Source organism: Gobio gobio (genome assembly GCF_949357685.1).
Source record: "Gobio gobio genome assembly, chromosome: 11".
NCBI classification, from domain to species: Eukaryota; Metazoa; Chordata; class Actinopteri; order Cypriniformes; family Gobionidae; genus Gobio; species Gobio gobio.
The window spans coordinates 30,078,927-30,100,100 of NC_137104.1; the positions used below are offsets into that span (position 1 = coordinate 30,078,927).

Sequence of the window (21,174 nt, forward strand, 5' to 3'; positions counted from 1 at the left end):
ACGCATTCTATATGGGATTATATACACAAAATAATAAATATAATATTACAACTTACAATGGCACAAAAGGCTGTGAATGCACAAGCAAACTTGACTGTGCTCGTCATGAAGGTGTAACTCCGTGGGCGCGCGCTGAAGCTAAAGACCGGTACAATGAAGTGCTTTACTGCATCGTTTATTAACTCAACCAAACGCATCCTATATGATATTACATACACAGAATAATAATAAATATAATATTACAACTTACAATGGCACAAAAGGCTGTGAATGCACAAGCGAACTTGACTGTGCTCGTCATGAAGGTGTAACTCCGTGGGCGCGCTCTTCCCTCAACAAACGCGCTGAAACACAACGCTCTTTTACAGCCTATTCTATTCTCATTATCATTTTATGTAGATTATAGAAGACTTGCGCTGCACATGTTGCACATAACTGTATTTTCCTTTTCGAAGTGATTCCAAACATATTTAGAGCAATTCAAACCCCTCATGGTGGACAGCGCGTCCGTCTCAGCTGAAGGAAATAATACATTATCTATCGGCTTGACTATATCGGTCAAATTTTCTTATTGGACCGATAACGATAACATCAAAAATAATCATTTATCGGCCGATAACGATATGTTGCCAATATATCGTGCATCCCTAATTTATATATATATATATATATATATATATATATATATATATATATATATATATATATATATATATATATATATATATATATATACATATATATACATACATATATATACATATATATACACATACATATATATACATATATATATACACATACATATATATACATATATATACATACATATATATATATACATATATATACATACATATATATATATACATATATATACATACATATATATATATACATATATATACATACATATATATATATACATATATATACATACATATATATATATACATATATATACATACATATATATATATATACATATATATACATACATATATATATATATACATATATATACATACATATATATATATACATATATATACATACATATATATATATATACATATATATACATACATATATATATATATATACATATATATACATACATATATATATATACATATATATACATACATATATATACATACATATATATACATACATATATATACATACATATATATACATACATATATATACATACATATATATACATACATATATATATATACATATATATACATATATATACATACATATATATACATATATATACATACATATATATACATATATATACATACATATATATACATACATATATATACATACATATATATACATACATATATATACATACATATATATACATACATATATATACATACATATATATATATACATATATATACATATATATACATACATATATATACATATATATACATACATATATATACATATATATACATACATATATATACATATATATATATACATACATATATATACATACATATATTTACATATATATATATATATATATATATATATATATATATATACATATATATATATACATATATATACATATATATATATATACACATATATATACATATATATATGTATATATATATATACATATATATATGTATATATATATACATATATATATTAGGGATGGGCATTTTTGTCAATTTCTCATTTCGATCATCGATAGGTCTCAAAAACGAGTACTCGAGTACTCGGGGGCGGGGCTTGTGCAGGGGGCGGGGCTTGTCCATCATTGAGATAATGAACCTGTTATGAAAATGGTTGTTGACAAATACAAGTGACATGAAAACAGGTATATGAAAACATGAACATATAAAACAAAAAATAACTGCTAGATTATGATGCATAAATGTCTTTGAAAAAGAAACATCTTTATAAAATGACCGTCTCAAATAACCAAGTCAACAATATCGAGCATTGCCTTTGAGCTGAAACTGTGAAATAACACCACCCTGCAGAGCTTGCTAGCTGGTTAATAAACTCAACCAAACGCACCCTATATCAATATTAATATGAAGATTATTATGAACCTATTACGACATAAATCAACACAAAAGGACGTGAATGCGCACGTGAACTTCAGCGTGCTAGATTTTACAGGCGAAGGGTTTGAAACGGAACAGAATGCGCTCTTCCCTTAACAACGCTGATACACGGACAACGAAAGCACACAGAAGCAACATTTTATTAAAATCGTGTTCTCATTATAATGCTTTGACAGATTGACTCTGCACATCATGCACTTCATTTTATTATTCATGATCGAAGTGTTTACAGACATCACTGCGCGTTTTCGAACTCATAACGAAAAACAACTTTAAATAAACTATAGGTCTACTGTTAAAAAATATGAGACCAGTATAGCACTGCTGCATTACTAATATCAATGATTCTGAGAAAGAAATAGCCTATCTAAAAAGAATATGACCGTCTCTAAACCATCATGATATATGATGGTTATATGATTTCATATGATTTAATATGATTTCAAAATTCTACAAGATTGGCTTTTGTCTAACAAATTATTGCTTAATAAAACTAAATCGTATCTTATGATTTTTGGTACCAGACAGAAACTTAAACTTGAACCCGATTCTTGTACAATAACTTGCTCTGACTGTACCCCTCTGCTTCAAGTTGAAAAATTTAAATATCTGGGTGTATGGCTTGACTCTGAGCTGTCTTTCAAACCACATATTGATCATGTTTTACGTAAAGTCAACTATGGAATTAATGTTCTTTATCGATCTCGTAACTGCTTTACTCAGAGTGTGCGCAAGAAACTTGCCTCTCAACTTATACTTCCGATTTTTGACTACTGTGATGTCGTTTATCAAAACTCTGTAAAATCAGACCTTTGTCGTCTTAAAACAGCATACAATAGGCTGTGCAGATTTGTTCTCGGATGTCCCTTTCTTACGCATCATTGCACAATGTATAACGCCCTAAATTGGCCATCTCTAAATATAAGAAGACAAATTCATTGGCTTCAACTAATATTCAAATGTATTCATTTCAATTATCCTTCTTATTTAAAACAGTTTTTTGTTCCAATTACTTCAAATTATCAACTGAGGCACTCTGTTCAGCTTTACTTTTCTGTCCCCCGTGTTAAGAAATCAGTTGGCAAGAGAGCTTTTATGTTTAAAGCTATTTTAGATTGGAATAACTTACCTTCTGATATTAGATCCGTCACTTCATTTGGGATGTTTAAGCATACCCTGTCTTCTTACCTTGTGATTGACTGCTCTTGTAATGTATGATGATGACACAGTGTATACTATACTTAAATTAATTGTATTATTATTTTGTAAACCACGTATATACATTATGAAATGTATTTGTCTGTTTGACTATATGGCGGTTGTAAGGTTCTATATATATATATATATATATATATATTTTTTTTTTTTTTTTTTTTTTTTTTTTTTGTGCGTTTGTTTGTGGTCTGTCTAAATATTGCTATGTATAACTGTATTTTTGTTTTGTTTTGTTTATTTGATTCTTTTGTGATGGTTGTGATGTATTTTAGGACCCCCTCGAAAACGAGATGGTGCATCTCAAGGGGTTTATCCTAATAAATAAATTTGAAATAATCATGTCGAGCATGAAATATGTGTTTGAGCTGAAACTGAAGAGAATGAACAACAGCCGGTATAACGGCAGCGCTTTGCTAGCTTATTAAGCTCAACCAAACGCTTCTTCAGGGTTTTTCCTGGGTCAAAAATGCTCTTCGGTGATGGCTGACAGACATGGTCATCCATACACACACACACGCACGCACAGTAAAAAAGTACCCTACCCGCGTGATCTGCAAGCGCAATACTGACAATACATTTTAAATAAATTCAAAGAAAGTTTGTAACTTTTGCTTATCTTATTTTGATCCCACATGAAAAAATATACACATATACACATATATTGTACAGTTTTACGAATGGGGACTTCCCAAAGGGAGGTTTTGTCTCTTTGGCATTCAAATGTGTCCCAAAAATATGGTTAAGTAGGTACACACCACATACAGTGGGGCAAAAAAGTTTTTAGTCAGCCACCAATTGTGCAAGTTCTCCCACTTAAAAAGATGAGAGAGGCCTGTAATTTTCATCATAGGTACACTTCAACTATGAGAGACAGAATGTCTGATTTTTAAAGAATTTATTTGCAAATTATGGTGGAAAATAAGTATTTGGTCAATAACAAAAGTTCATCTCAATACTTTGTTATATACCCTTTGTTGGCAATGACAGAGGTCAAACATTTCTGTAAGTCTCCACAAGGTTTTTACACACTGTTGCTGGTAGTTTGGCCCGTTCCTCCATGCAGATCTCTTCTAGAGCAGTGATGTTTTGGGGCTGTCGCTGTACAACACGGACTTTCAACTCCCTCCAAAGATTTTCTATGGGGTTGAGATTTGGAGACTGGCTAGGCCACTCCAGGACCTTGAAATGCTTCTTACGAAGCCACTCCTTCGTTGCCTGGGCGGCGTGTTTGGGATCATTGTCATGCTGAAAGACCCAGCCACGTTTCATCTTCAATGCCCTTGCTGATGGAAGGAGGTTTTTACCCAAAATCTTACGATACATGGCTCCATTCATTATTTCCTTTACACAGATCAGTCGTCCTGATCCCTTTGCAGAAAACCAGCCCCAAAGCATGATGTTTCCACCCCCATGCTTCACAGTAGGTATGGTGTTCTTTGAATGCAACTCAGCATTCTTTCTCCTCCAAACACGACAAGTTGAGTTTTTACCAAAAAGTTATATTTTGGTTTCATCTGACCATATGACATTCTCCCAATCCTCTTCTGGATCATCCAAATGCTCTCTAGCAAACTTCAGACGGGCTCGGACATGTACTGGCTAAAGCAGGGGGACACGTCTGGCCCTGCAGGATTTGAGTCCCTGGCGGCGTAGTGTGTTCCTGATGGTAGCCTTTGTTACTTTGGTCCCAGCTCTCTGCAGGTAATTCACTAGGTCCTCCCATGTGGTTCTGGGATTTTTGCTCACCATTCTTGAGATCATTTTGACCCCAATGATCCCCCATTTTGATCGAGGGAGATTATCCGTGGTCTTGTATGTCTTCCATTTTCTAATAATTGCTCCCACAGTTGATTTCTTCACACCAAGCTGCTTACCTATTGCAGATTCAGTCTTCCCAGCCTGGTGCAGTTCTACAATTTTGTTTCTGATGTCTGAGTTTGGAGTCTAACTGTTTGAGGTTGTGGACAGGTGTCTTTTATATTGATAACGAGTTCAAACAGGTGCCATTAATACAGGTAACGAGTGGATGACAGAGGAGCCTCTTAAAGAAGAAGTTACAGGTCTTTGAGAGCCAGAAATCTTGCTTTTTTGTAGGTGATCAAATACTTATTTTCCACCATAATTTGCAAATAAAATCTTTAAAAATCAGACAATGTGATTTTCTGGATTTTTTTTCTCATTCTGTCTCTCATAGTTGAAGTCTACCTATGATGAAAATTATAGGCCTCTCTCATCTTTTTAAGTGGGAGAACTTGCACAATTGGTGGCTGACTAAATACTTTTTTGCCCCACTGTACATAAAAATGTATTCTCTAAAATTCTTTGCTACTTGAGGGTGTCAAAGTAACTGGATGATGATCTTGTAATTTCCCCTGTCACAAATATAATATTAATAAAAGCAGACTGCACATCCCTTTACAGTCTACACTTTATTCTGAAGAGCTGTTATGATATTAACATGACACACCATTTAAAAGATTATTCCATTTAATTAATAATTTGTCATATAACTGAAATATGTACATTTGAATGGATTTTATTTTGATTGTAAACCTTAGTGTTAACATGTTGCCTTTAATTTGTCGTTCTTGGTTTTGTTTTATGGACTTTTATTTGAAAGCGTTTTGTTCCCATTGTTCATGGGTTTTTTTGTCAATTTGCGTCAAATCTTAACGTCATGCGTCTTACCCCTACACTATTGTCGCTGACGAGGATTGTGTATTCCGTAGCTGTGTCTTCCTCAACCAGACGTTTAAACAAGCTGATATATTTAAATATATTTTTTGTAAATTGCATCTACTCCAGTAACATGTTTCTGTTAAAGGACCCACCGAAATTTTTTTGCTTCTGACGCCCATAATATAAATAGTAGCCTACTATAAAGTATGAAATATATAGGCCTACTATACTATATATATATATATATATATATATATATATATATATATATATATATATATATATATATATATATATATTATACTATATACAAATATTTGTTATTTTTTTAATTAAATGCTTATTAGTTACTTTATTATTCCCCTTTCCAAGTAAGTTCAGTGCCACTCAAGTAAAGAGTTATAGGGTTAACTTTAAGCTTGTTGGCTCGTTTTTGGAGTAGTGGAGTAATGGAGAATGAGGGTACATAGGGCGAATCGGACAGCGCTAAGTTAATTCATTCAGGGCGCGGCTCTCACAGTGCGTTGAGAGTACACCGTCTGGTTGAGTGAGAGAACGATTCAAAAGCATAAGGAGTTGTTTCTCGTTTGCTCTCGAAATGCTCTCGCGGGATTTGCTGTCATACGCCGATCGGGCATCGAACAAGCATATTCTCCAGCGCATACATCTACTGTACACTTGTTATTGCGGTGCATGGTGGGATTGAATGAGTGCACTCAAAAATGTCCACTATTGTTTCGGACACCACTAAAAATGGATGTTCACTCAAATAGTGCCCTATTTAAGGGTATAGGGGGCGATTTCGAACACAGCCACAGTTTAGCTTAAATGGGCGTAAAAGGGAGAATGATATTAGATCTGCGTCTTAAAGGGGCAGCATCTAATAAACTTGGTGACGATTGAGCCATTAATGTGAATCAAACAACAAAAGGCAAAGAGAAAATTACTTGCAGCTCTTGTATGATATGTGATGATTTTTTTTTTGTACCTTTTTATTAATCATATATATATATATATATATATATATATATATATATATATATATATATATATATATATATATATATAGGTATATATATAAGGTTTTTTTTGTACCTTTTTATTAATCATATATATATATATATATATATATATATATATATATATATATATATATATATATATATATATATTGATTAATAAAAAGATTTTAAAAAAATATCATGTAATAATATTTCATAATATTAGGCTACTGTTTTTTTTCCGATATTTTTGATTAAATAAATGCAGGCTTGATAAGCATGATACTTTTTGCAAAAACATAAAATAGTATCCAAACACTTTTTTTTTTTTTTTTTTACATATTGCCCCTTTCTTACATTTGAGCCCTTGCCCCTTAGGAACTTTCTGCACGTCCCTGCAGGTTATTGAAGTAAAATAGGCTATAAGCTAGTCACCTTTTAAACTAATGAAAAGCTTAATTTGGATTTTAATGTTCAAAATGTCTATTTCTATCCACAAAACTTGCCAGAAGTCATGGTTTAAGGTTTTCTTTTTATTCCGGAGGTGCATGCCCCCGTACCCCCCGACGAGTGGCTTGGTAACAACCTCTGGCACGTAACAGCACCGCTGCTGGAAAAAATTCTAGGGGAAACACTGGAGTAAATTGCTTGAATGGTGTGTTTAATATTATTCTTAATGAAAAACACAAAAACAGAACAGTACAATGACAAACTCGCTTAAATGGGCGCTTTTACATTTAGGTTTGAAACTGAATCTTGGTCCGCCGTGTATTGTTATTATAGTTCAGTTTTTAACTGTAGCGTCTGTTCTCTAACTGAACTAAATTATTTTTATTACTATAAAATAATCAAAATGATATCTATACGACTGTTTATAATTTCATACAGCTATATCTAAAACGAAAAAACATTTACAAGTCTTGACATCATATCCGGGAGATAAGTCCAACCTGATCGAGTAAAATCACAGGCTTGCTTAACCCTTGCGAATGTGCCACGCAAGATTCAGATGTGGGGGAGTAATTTCTAAATCACACGAGGTCCCCAGATAATACTAATCCCGTGCAAATAGGGCTTTTGTCGGTCATTGTTCTTACATGTCTTCACACTTTGTGTAAGCTACCTGGTTTCTCGTTTGGATTTTGTCTCTGGCTCCCCTGTTTGGATTATGTTCCTATCCCTGGTTTGGATTATCTTTGTTTGTTTGTGTGTGTGTGTGTGTGTGTGTGTGTGTGTGTGTGTGTGTGTGTGTGTGTGTGTGTGTGTGTGTGTGTGTGTGTGTGTGTGTGTGTGTGTGTGTGTGTGTGTGTGTGTGTGTGTGTGTGTGTGTGTGTGTGTGTGTGTGTGTGTGTGTGTGTGTGTGTGTGTGTGCTTTGTTTTTTCTGGATTGTCCCTTGTCCTCCTTCCTGCTCATGCATAACACTTAGAATATAACTTGTTTAATCTTCCAGAGTGAGTCAGCTTCATTTCTGTATTTTGTTCTGCTTCCTATCTATAGTGCAAAAGATCATATTGATAAATAGGTTTATAATGCATTTTTGTCTCACACTGTGTTCAGCATCTGTTCAGCTTGAGCCACACTGCAAAAATCACCCTTGCCTGAATGAGGAAATGTCAAGAATTAACAAGGCTTAATTAAAGCCAGTTTAAGGCATAAACACCAATCTATTTTGTCTATCTATTCACCAATCTATTCTGATAAAATCATTTGCGGGCACACCAATACTGCACTATTGTTAATCAAATGTATAATTTACAATTGATTGTGTTAAATATGATTAACTGTGCAACACTAGTCAATCCGCTAACCTGCTTGACCATTCTGTGACACAGACAACAAGTTCAATGACCAGCAGAACATGAGAAAAACAGAGGAGTTTTGGAAAATGCACCATTGCATAATTGCAGTATATAGTGTGTGCTTGAATTACCTGTGACTTTTTTCTCATTGTCATCATAGTTGCTAGAGGTGAGGAGGTGTCCAAAGATGAGTGCAGGCACGTACATCTTCTCATCTTTGTGTTCAACAACAGGAATTCCCTTTCCATTATTCCACACGGCAATGGTGTTGGACTCTCTTTTAGAAACAGGAGGACAAGATATTACAATGCAGAATACAATTATGTTTTCCAGGCTGTTCCTTCAATATTATTCAAATACATTTAAATTAAAATTCTCTCAAAATGAGAACTGTAATATTTCTTTCTGTATTTAAGAAAATGATAGTGTACAAATCTCTTGCCTAGGACAGTTTAGCATTATACAAATATTTATCCACAGAAAGTGAATAAATCTGCAAGGATATCTATCTATTTAAGACCCCCCTCTGGTGAAAATCAAGTTTTTAATGTTGTTTATATGTCTATGTGGTGTTTTTAATATGCTTTAAGACAAACCATGTGCAAATTCATAAGTCAACACCATTGCTGAGTATTTTCTCTTTAAAATTGCAGTGAAAAAAGACGCTGTTAGAAATCTCAAGTCTATTTGATGTCACACACTACCTTGTAACCAATCAGTGACATTGACCGAGTAGCTGGTGTGAGAGAGTGGAGGCGGGGCTAATTTGCATATGCATGGTTTCTGTAAGGGTTATGTTTAGGGGTTAGTTTAGGGTTATGGATTTAAAATATGATAAGATCAGTATAAAAACCCTTATGTCTATGGAGAGTCCCCATAAACCACAAATGCAGGTGTGTGTGTGTGTGTGTGTGTGTGTGTGTGTGTGTGTGTGTGTGTGTGTGTGTGTGTGTGTGTGTGTGTGTGTGTGTGTGTGTGTGTGTGTGTGTGTGTGTGTGTGTGTGTGTGTGTGTGTGTGTGTGTGTGTGTGTGTGTGTGTGTGTGTGTGTGTGTGTGTGTGTGTGTGTGTGTGTGTGTGTGTGTGTGTGTGTGTGTCATAACACCCAATGCTCTCCCAAGAATCAATCACATCAACATTTTCCCACTGCAGTAGTCAACTGCCAGCACCAAAATTACTTGATACAATAGCATTGAGTCAAAACCCTTAATCAGAGCAGATGTAAATGAGACTGTTAAAGCTGCACTCACGGGTCGATGTTGATTTTGATGGTGGTCATGTTCTTGTCTCTTTGTTTGTTGTCAGCTGCATTGACTGATGATAAAGAAAATCACTGGTTACAGCATGAAAGATCACAGACATTTATCATCTAGTTAGCTTTTGTTGGAAAATAGCAATTACCTATAAAACAATCATAATAGCGATAATATCTATATTATTACTACAAGTGATAGTAGTAGATAGATAGTAAGAAAAAAATGCATTTCAAAATCATATGAAAAAAAACATTTTACACTGCAAAATGTTAACATAAACTGCAGAAACATTCAGAATTATCAAATACAGAAAATAGTATAGTACTTAAACTTATTTAGTACAGCAATATTTACTTTACTGCATATATTGCTAAAAGTTTTTAATATATGAAAAAAATGCCACACTAAGATTTATGTGAACATTTTTGAGTAATGCAAAAAACTGTTTTGAATCGATTCACTGAAATGAGAAATGAACAAAGCTTAAAAATGCATGTGATTTTTGCTACTGAAATTTACAAGAGACAACCTACAAAAACATCTGTCTTAAAGGGATAGTCCACCCCAAAATGAAAATTACCCCATGATTTACTCACCCTTAAGTCATCCTAGGTGTATATGACATTCTTCTTTCAGACGAATACAATCGGAGTTACATTGGGGCAAAAAAGTATTTAGTCAGCCACCAATTGAGAGAATGAGAAAAAAAAATCCAGAAAATCACATTGTCTGATTTTTAAAGAATTTATTTGCAAATTATGGTGGAAAATAAGTATTGGTCACCTACAAAAAAGCAAGATTTCTGGCTCTCACAGACCTGTAACTTCTTCTCTAAGAGGCTCCTCGGTCCTCCACTCGTTACTACCTTTATTAATGGCACCTGTTTTAACTCGTTATCAGAATAAAAGACAACTGTCTACGACTTCAAACAGTCAGACTCCAAACTCAGACATCAGAAACAAAATTGTAGACCTGCACCAGCCTGGGAAGACTGAATCTGCAATAGGTAGGCAGCTTGGTGTGAAGAAATCAACTGTGGGATCAATTATTAGAAAATGGAATACATACAAGACCACGGATAATCTCCCTCGATCTGGGGCTCCACGCAAGATCTCACCCCGTGGGGTCAAAATGATCACAAGAACGGTGAGCAAAAATAGCAGAACCACATGGGGGGACCTAGTGAATTACCTGCAGAGAGCTGGGAACAAAGTAACAAAGGCTACCATCAGGAACACACTACGCCGCCAGGGACTCAAATCCTGCAGGGCAAGACGTGTCCCCCTGCTTTAGCCAGTACATGTCCGGGCCCGTCTGAAGTTTGCTAGAGAGCATTTGGATGATCCAGAAGAGGATTGGGAGAATGTCATATGGTCAGATGAAACCAAAATATAACTTTTTGGTAAAAACTCAACTTGTCGTGTTTGGAGGAGAAAGAATGCGGAGTTGCATTCCAAACACACCGTCCTGGAGTGGCCTAACCAGTCTCCAGATCTCAACCCCATAGAAAATCTTTGGAGGGAGTTGAAAATCCGTGTTGCCCAGCGACAGCCCCAAAACATCACTGCTCTAGAAGAGATCTGCATGGAGGAACGGGCCAAACTACCAGCAACAGTGTGTAAAAACCTTGTGGAGACTTACAGAAAACGTTTGACCTCTGTCATTGCCAACAAAGGGTATATAACAAAGTATTGAGATTAACTTTTGTTATTGACCAAATACTTATTTTCCACCATATTTTGCAAATAAATTCTTTAAAAATCAGACAATGTGCTGTTCTGGTTTTTTTTTCTCATTCTGTCTCTCATATTTGAAGTGTACCTATGATGAAAATTACAGGCCTCTCTCACCTTTTTAAACCTCTCGAGTCGGCGGTCGCGTCTGCGCAATCGTTTTCTTATCAGTGCCAAAGAGACTCAAACAACTCTGTCGTTTTTTTATCATTCAGGCAAGTGTTATACATCATAATCTGTTGTTTCTTTTTTTTTGTGTACAGTCACAATAAAAACAAAATGTTTTGCTTTTTGCAAAATAAAGAAAACAAACATGATGCGTGATCTGCAGCCTCTCTGTCAAAGACGTTCATTCAGATAGTCTTCAGAAAAGGAACTCTAGCTTAGTGAATACTTGTCTCACAAACATAAGACATATGTCTAAAGAAACGTTGAAATGGCAGGTTTTAAACAATGTAAACCAAATCGTAAACAAATATGCTGTGTTTATGTAATCTGGTTGAAAAGGGATAGATGTCAGTCTTTCTCGAGCCACTTCATTATCCGCTAATGTGACCACGCCCACGGAACACGCACTCTTTCAGATTCGAATACTGACGATCCCCGCATCAACGCCCACACATCAACGTTGTAACGTTACTTCAGCTACATCGTTTTGAGACGCGTTGAGCAGTAATCCTGGATTTATTCTCCTCATGAAAAGCTGTTCATTTCTGAAAACAACGGTTTCAGGGCTGATTGTAAGGTAGGCTTTATTCTGTTAAGTTTATTCTGTTAGCATCTGTGAATTTTAAACGCACGAAGACCGTTTAAATATGAATCATGCTGCATGTCATACACGCAAGACTGTTTAGATAAGATTTATTTGGCCTGTTTTGGACAGATTATAACGTGTTTATTGTAAAAGAGCCTAGTGTCACATCAATTAAGCTTTTATTCGCAAAAGTCTGCTCAGATGCTATAAATATAGTACCAGTCAAACGTATTTTTCTTTATACTGATGTTTAAATATTATAGCCTAATGTTATTTTTTTTATTTAATATCAAAGTTTGTTTTATCGAGTTAATATCGAGTTTTGTTTTGTAGAAAGTTTATTTTTTTGTTTTGTAGAAAGTGAATTGCTTTCTTTAAAGTGAATTTCGTTTTGTATAAATTGTATCTTAATTTTAATTATTTATTATAAAAAAATTTAGCATGAGACTACTTTGAAAAACATAAAAAAATTGTACAAAAAATTTATAAAAAAGCTCTTCTTTTTTGTCATTTTTGTCTTGTTTCTAGTCTAAATATTTAAACATTCTTAAATCAAGATGCATTTACTAGATAAGTACAATATATAATATATGTCCTGTTGCTCTCAGTCCCACACCTGAATTAAGCTCATTCATTATGCAGCTCTTTATGAAGGTCATTATGCAGGATATTATGTTTTTTTGTAATCTCAGGTGATCTCCATCATTATTCATTAGATATCACGCCTCCTCGCATACGGGCTTTGTGAAGTAAACTGTCTTACAAATTTTAAATCAGCGTATTGCTTTATGTGAATGAGTAGGCTCAATGATTCTCACATCAGTTTAAAGCAAAAACTCAAGGCAAATACACCCATGAGTCAAAAGTCTTGTGGACACATATCTATTGTGTGTTTTGAGGCCTTAATTTTAAAACTTTTTTTTTCCTCAAAAACCATGCATAAACATTTTTCTCTCAAAAACACAAGCATGTACATACATGTTGTTTAGATATTATGGTAGCCCAGTTTGTGCTGAATACAGTGTAATTACACTTTTGCCATTAATGTGTTTATAAGCAACTGAAAAAAACACAAATGTCAGAGCATGTCAAAACTTCTAAAGGGCCCCAAAACAGCTCAGACTCCTAGGGGTTAAGTGGGAGAACTTGCACAATTGGTGGATGACTAAATACTTTTTTGCCCCACTGTATATTAAAACATGTCCTGGCTCTTCCAAGCATAATAATGTAGGGATGCACCGATATGAACATTTTGGCCGATACCAATAACCAATAATTCTTTATATTTGAAAGCCGATAACCGATATATTGGCCGATAAATCTAAATACAAATTTTAATAAACTTTGAGAGCCTGATTACAAAAACAAAAGGCTCACCATAAAAAGCCATGTCCCAAACACTTCAACATAAATCAAACATATACAGTACAGTAGCCTATTTGAGCCAGTGTAAGATTCCTTACCTTTTCAAATTAATTGTACACTCCTATGGCCAACTTACTTTATAAAAAAAAAAATTGGTAACACTTTACAATAAGGTTTAATTTTGTTAGCATTAGTTAACCAACAATGAATGAACAATACTTCAACAGGATTTATTAATCTTAGTGCATGTTAATCTCAACATTTTCATATCCAAAGTTGTGTCTGTTAACATTAGGTAATGCACTGTGAATGGACTGTTAATAAACACAAACATTTTATTACAATGGTTATTGTTCTCTGTTTGTTCGTGTTAGTTAATGCATTAACAAATTAGATCTTATTTGTAAAATGTTACCAAAAATTCTATTGCCTAAAAAAATAAAAATAATATATAATGCAAACAAGTTATTGAACAGCATTACTTAAAGGTCCCATGGCATGGCATTTTTCTATTATTTTATAATGTTTCCTGAGCTGTACTTATATTGTTAGTATGACTTTTACATCATAAAATGTCATAATTTAGAAATAAAAGGCATTTTTTCTATACTGCTGTTTGCCCTGTGGCTGAATGCCCTGCTTCAAGAGGCGTGTCTGCTGTGAGACTTCAGTAAAAACACCCACTGTTGTGATTGGCTGACATCTTTGCATTTTATATGAGCGGAGGGGGCGTGGTTTATCGAGGCACGAGCAGGCACGTGTCTGCCAGGGAGACGGATGGACCTGAGTTCACTTCACATCAGTTCTCAGCATGTCTGAACTGTTTTAGTTACAGCATATACTTTAGGTTATTAGTCTATTTCTAGTCGGAGGGACTGTCACTCATGTCAGAAAGTTAGTAACTTTAGTAAATTATGGATCAGCGCTGACTGGAGACGCGAACCGTTTAGAACGATTCAGTCCGATTTGGTGAACTGATTCGGTTCACTAAAAAGAACTGGTTCAAAAGAAAGATCGTTCGCGAACCGGACATCACTAATGTATCAGAGACTGAGCTCAGCGATTGCAAACAAAGTTATTTATAGTAACTACTGAGTTATGAGAGCGCTGTCAGTCAGCGCGAGTTTATTGTGTTTGTATCTGAGAGTTCTGAATAAACACGAGTCCCAGTCACACCGAGTCTTCATCATTATTCTACCAACTTTGTAACACATGCAAAGTACCATTACAGCTGTCGAGATGAACGAGTTAAAAGTAAGTGTTGATAATAGCATTATTTTTAAAATAAAATAAAAGCGTCAGTGACGCGCGTTGAGTACACAGCGCAAACAAAGACACAACAGCAGTAATCGGATGTAATCCAGTTTATTGTGGGGCTAGGCTGGCTAGCCCGGATATGCTCAAGCTTACCCCCCTTCTGCTTAATCTCACGCCGCGTTTGGTGCCTCCGCTGTGGGCCAGATGCAGTACTGTGGGTCGGGGATGTTGAAGGCCGAGCTTCGGCGTGTGTGAGGTTTATCTCTGCTGATGTTGAGCAGAAACTCATGACTGTATGCACATTTTAGAACCGATAGACGCGACGAGGACGTACAAAAACACTGACTCACAAGATATAAAACACGAAAACACCGTTCTGTCTGGAGAGAGAGAAGCCGCATTGTGTGCACGAATAATAAATAATTAGCTACACATCAGAAATCACTGATCACAGATCAGAAGGAACTGAAAAAAGACTTCTGTTTTCATTTGTACATCCAAACACTGAGAAACTGCCAGCGTTCACTCGTTCACAAGCAATGATGCAATGATCTCTCGACGAGCGTTTGCATGGGCGTGCCAGATTCTCTGGGCGGAGGAAAGGGAGGAAACCGTGCCTGCTTGGACGTCAAACCAGGAGACTTCAGGATTGGCTAGTCTGGCCTGTCATTTTCTCAAAGGCAGAGAAAGACAGCCACAACTCGGTTTTACACCGATCAACATTTCTATCCACTTGGGGACAATATTCAGGCTAGGGGAACTCATATTAATGTTGAAAAACCTCATAAAATGAAAATTTCATGCCATGGGACCTTTAAAGGAACTGTATGTAAGAAATGTATTTCAATTAATCATAAAATGGCCCTGATATGTCACTAGACATTAAGAAATCATGTTAATTTCAAATACTTATATCACTGACAACGGTTGCCCGGCCAAGATATTGTCATTTTAAAAGTGAAGTTGCAGCCCTCAACTGATGTTGATGTTGTCATGTTGTGTTTTGACCTGAAGCGCCAACCTCCACCTATCTACCAATCACGAAGTCAGTAGTGTTTCTGCATTCGGGTTGCCAGCTCTGCTCTAGTTAACACAGCTGCAGCTACAAACTTTTTGGATAAACAATGTCTAACTTTACAAAACCTAAATGACCTCGTTAAGAATCAGAAAAACGTTGTGACAGTGTCCGAAATAAAACAAGGATTTGTATAAGAGATGCCTTTGAAAGATGGAGACGGCTGAAAACGAAGAATAATTTGAAGACTGATGCCAACGTTGCTAATTTTCTCCTGGACAGGTAAGGTTCATCTATGTTTGGCTAACTTGTACTTAATGTAAATGGACATTTCAAATATTCATGACAGTCGAACAAAGATATGCATGTTCGTGCAAAGTAACGTTAGGTTAGCGCAGATGGAGGAGGTGGGTCATTGAATTGAAAAGGTAACGTTAAGGAATTGTTTGGTAAATAAAACCGGCGAGTCGTCATTGCTAACATTAGTAATGCATTATCAGAGCCCGTTTCTCTGTCATTATGCTGGGACGCTGAGGAAAACAACAGTAGCACGCCTATTAGCTCTGTGAAAACGTATTTGAGACAGTAGCCTAACGTTACCTCTGTAAAAATTATTCCTCATTCGTTCTTCGCATATATAGTAGACAAAACATGCTGCAAGTGGACCTGTATGACCATTGCTAATGAAAAAAAAGGAAATAAAAAGGAAATAATACATTATCTATCGGCTTGACTATATCGGTCAAATTTTCTTATCGGACCGATAACGGTAACATCAAAAATTATCATTTATCGGCCGATAACGATATGTTGCCGATATATCGTGCATCCCTATTATAATGGCAGCCCAAAATTTGAAGCCCAAAAAAGTGTATTCATCCATTATAAAAGGATTGGATTACTTTTATAATGGATGGATGCACTTTTTTGGTCTTCAAATTTTGATCTGCCATTCACTGCCATTATAATGATCGGAAGAGCCAGGATATGTTTAAATATAACTCCCATTGTATTAATCTGAAAGAAGAATGTCATATACACCTAGGATGGCTTAAGGGGGAGTAAATCATGGGGTAATTTTTGTTTGCAGATTGTTTCAAAGCAGCTTCACAAATGTAACAGGAAAATAATGCAACAGAATTTAATAGAAAGTAGTAGTTAAATAGTGTGTCCCCAACTGAGCAAGCCAAAAGCCAAAGGCAACAGGGGCGACGGTGGCAAGGAACCAAAACTCCATTCAGGTGACATAATAGAGAATAAGAGAAAAAAACCTTGGGAGAAACCAGGCTCAGTCGGTGTGCCAGTTCTCCTCTGGAAATTAGGTTAGTATAATTCAGATTGTATTCATCTGAAAGAAGGATGTCATATACACCTAGGATGGCTTGAGGGTGAGTAAATTCTGGGATAATTTTCATTTTTGGGTGAACTATCCCTTAAATACTTTAAAACGCTTCGGTTACTTACGTAACCTCGGTTCCCTGAGAAGAGGGAACAAGTATTGCGTTTTGCTAAACGCTATGGGGGAATTTCCTTTCCTCAAGATTTTGAAGCAAATTTTTATCCTAAAAATACAATGTAAAACGCAAATCAGCTGCACAGCTCTCAGCAGGAAGCAGCTGCGTGCTGATTGGCTGTGCCACTGCAACTACAGGAACCTATGGCGAGACCGCTGGGCAGGACGGACCAATCAGGTCCCTCTAATACTCCCGCCACAAGGGGCAGCAGAATTTGCATAGCCAAGGGTATAAAAGACCCTGTCTCGCCAGATTTGTCAGGTTAATCGACTGAAGCGACTCCCTGAGCAAGCAAAGCACGGCAAGCAAACGCAATACTCGTTCCCTCTTCTCAGGGAACCGAGGTTACGTAAGTAACCGAAGCGTTCCCTTTCGAGAGTACTCTCGTATTGCGTTTTGCTAAACGCTGCGTTTTGCTAAACGCTATGGGAGACCAATGCAAAACGCCTTGCTCGCTTAACGGCTCTGATAGCCTGGAGAAACCATACCCAGGCCGACCTAAGTGGGCCCGTAAATATGATATTCATAGAAGTCCCCAATATGAGCCAGACCTGAGTCGGGCTATTTCAATGAAAATAACACACAAAGATATATGTATATATAATATATATATATATAGACCAGACAGAGTCGGGCCAATAGGAATATTGAACGACCAGACAAGTAAGGAATGTGCTTATGACTTATACAAATACTTAACCCAGACCGGACTACCGGGCCGTAAGGGGTTAATATTAGGGGTGCACGATGTATCGATTTAATATGGTTATCGCGATATCACGTTGCTCGATATTATATCGAACATCTCGCGATAATTATGCAATATTTTGTTTATGACAAAACGAGACACGTTTCACTGTATATACATTCTTTATCGGATCTATTTATTTATTTATTTAAAACCGGATACCTCCTACTTGCTCCAAAGCTAACCGTCACTCTCTCACTTCTCCCTTGCTCTACCACACAGTCCCCACACACACACATACACACACACTTGCCGGGCCGGCTCGACGCGACGCACACACCAGTGCACAACAAAACGAGTACGAGTACGAACTCGTCAGCAAATGCCTTCAGACTTCCTACTTCCCCAAGGATAAACGGGACAAAACATCTCCGTTGGCCTGAGGGATGCCCTGGATTCATGGGGTTTGCGTCCAGAGCATCAGGTGGCTATAACGACTGACAACGGGAGCAATATAAAGAAGGCTGCGGAACTCAACAAATGGCAGAGACTACAATGCTTTGGGCACCTGTTGCACAATGCTGTTGGTAATAATTTGTTTTATTTAACTTTCATTAAATGTATAAAGGAATAGGATTTTTATTTGTGTATACTGACATAATATTGTATAGATCTTGAAGCTGACACAATCATATATTTATTTTATACAATACATTTCAATAAAACTAAAAAGATAGACCCATTTAAATAAACCTTTATTTCTGTTACACTATTTGTTGCTATAACGTGTTTTAATAGATACAAAGTGCTAACAAATGTATTATGCCTTGTGTGATGACCAGTGGTGGAATGTAAATAAGTACACTTAATCAAGTACTGTACTTACAAATGTTGAGGGACTTTAAACACAACTGTTTGGATCCTTTACACTTTATAAAAGGTGATGACTTTTCAGCATTGAGTACTTTAACTTTTAATACTTTATATAAATTTTTCAAGATGATGCATACTTTTGCAGGACTTTTACTTGTAACAAGTCAAGTCAACTTTATTTATATAGTGCTTTTTTTCAATGCAGATTGTCTCAAAGCAGCTTCACATGTAAAACAGGAAAATAATGCAACAGAATTTTATTCGGCTGTACAGCCACTCTGGAGAAAACATTGATGTCATTAGCTAATTTCAGTTCTCATACATTGACAATGTGGGTAGATCAGTAATTTAGTTAATTAAGTTTAGTAATTAGATTTATTTGGATATTTAGTTGAAAATGTAGTGTCCCCAGAGTATTTCTAGTGTGGTATTAGTACTTTTACTAAGTAAACGATCTGAATACTTCTTCCACCACTGGTGACGACTTAGTGTTTATTTAGGAAAAAGTAATATATTAACTTTTTGATTTTGTCTTTACTTCATTTTATCTTAAGAAAACGCAATTAAAGATGATACCGGCATTGACAAGGCTACAAAGTTGTGCAAAAAGATAGTGGGCCACTTTTCTCACAGCTGGAAGAAGAGGAGAGCTTTGACAGAGGCACAGAAGGAGCTCAACCTTCCAGAGCATGCACTGGTTACAGAATGCCAAACCAGATGGGGATCCAAGCAGCACATGATTGAAAGGGTGCTGGAGCAGCAGAAGGCGGTGGCTCTGGTTCTCTCAACCGACAAGAACCACAGACACTTGGTACCGACATGGCAGGACATTGACGTTCTTGAAGCCATCAACAAAGCCCTTTCTCCCCTGCAGGACTTCACCGATGCACTGTCGGGGGAGAGCTATGTCAGCGTATCTTCTATAAAGCCAGTCCTCCATCTTCTGAACACTCAAGCTCTGATTCGAGATGAAGAGGACACTGAGCTTACTCAGTCCATTAAATCAAAGGTCCTCCAGTACCTGAATGCCAAGTGGGATCAGGCCACAGAAGATCTGCTGGACATGGCATCCTTTGTGGATCCAAGATTTAAAACAAAATAAGTTAGTGAGGAGCGCATCTCAATTCTCATGACCAGGGTACAAACAGAGATGAAAGAAATCACAAGAAAGGTAAATGTTTTTGGAAAAAAAATGTTTGAAAGTAAATTATGAGCAGTGTGGATACAAAAATTCCATATAATTTCAAACTTACTGGACCAAATGTACCATTTGTTTTTATTCTGTGGTCTCGCAGAACAGCGCCACTGAGCCACAGGATCAGACAGTCCCAGCACCACACCCACCTCCATCAAAAAAGGCCAAGAGGTCGTTGGGGAGTCTGCTGAAGAGCAGCACCACCACATCACCTGTACAGGTTCTGGTAGATGCCGTCACAGCTGAGCTCAACAACTGCCTCGTCACCCCCTCCATTGACAGCGAAGATGATCCCTTAGCTTGGTGGAAGTGTCACAAAGTGAGCTACCCCACTTTGAGCAAGCTGGCAAGAAAGTATCTGTGTATTCCAGTGACGGCTCATCGTTCACGGCTTAAACTAGCTATGGTTGACATGCTCATCTTTTTGACTTGCAATCTGTAGTCTCTACCTGTAGTACTCCACCATACAGAGACTGAAGGGGGGCGAGGTGGGTGAAGCCTTCTAGCCCCTTTGAGGAAGCACACGATAAGATCGTTCTTCCCCATTGACAGTCCATTCACTTGAGTGTGGTACGCTGCTATAGCAGCCACATAAACATTGAGCGTGGAGGGGGAACGACCCGCGTCCAGTAGCTCTTGTAAAAAAGTGAGCACTTCTGACACTTCACAATTATGTGGGATCAGACTTTGTGCTTTACACCAGTCCGAAAAGACTGA

At 36.4% G+C, this 21,174-nt stretch overlaps 1 protein-coding gene across 2 annotated transcripts in view; it reads right to left on the reverse strand.

Moving 5' to 3' along the window:
* Positions 1-21,174, reverse strand: part of top2b (DNA topoisomerase II beta) — a 205,976-nt gene that overhangs the window by 175,406 nt on the left and 9,396 nt on the right. For both annotated transcript variants that reach the window (XM_079829353.1, XM_079829352.1), the window contains exons 4-5: positions 10,058-10,121; positions 8,941-9,086 (exon numbers count right to left, since the gene is read on the reverse strand). In XM_079829353.1, coding sequence (XP_079685479.1) covers positions 8,941-9,086; positions 10,058-10,121 — 210 coding nt within the window. The remainder of the gene's footprint in view (positions 1-8,940; positions 9,087-10,057; positions 10,122-21,174) is intronic.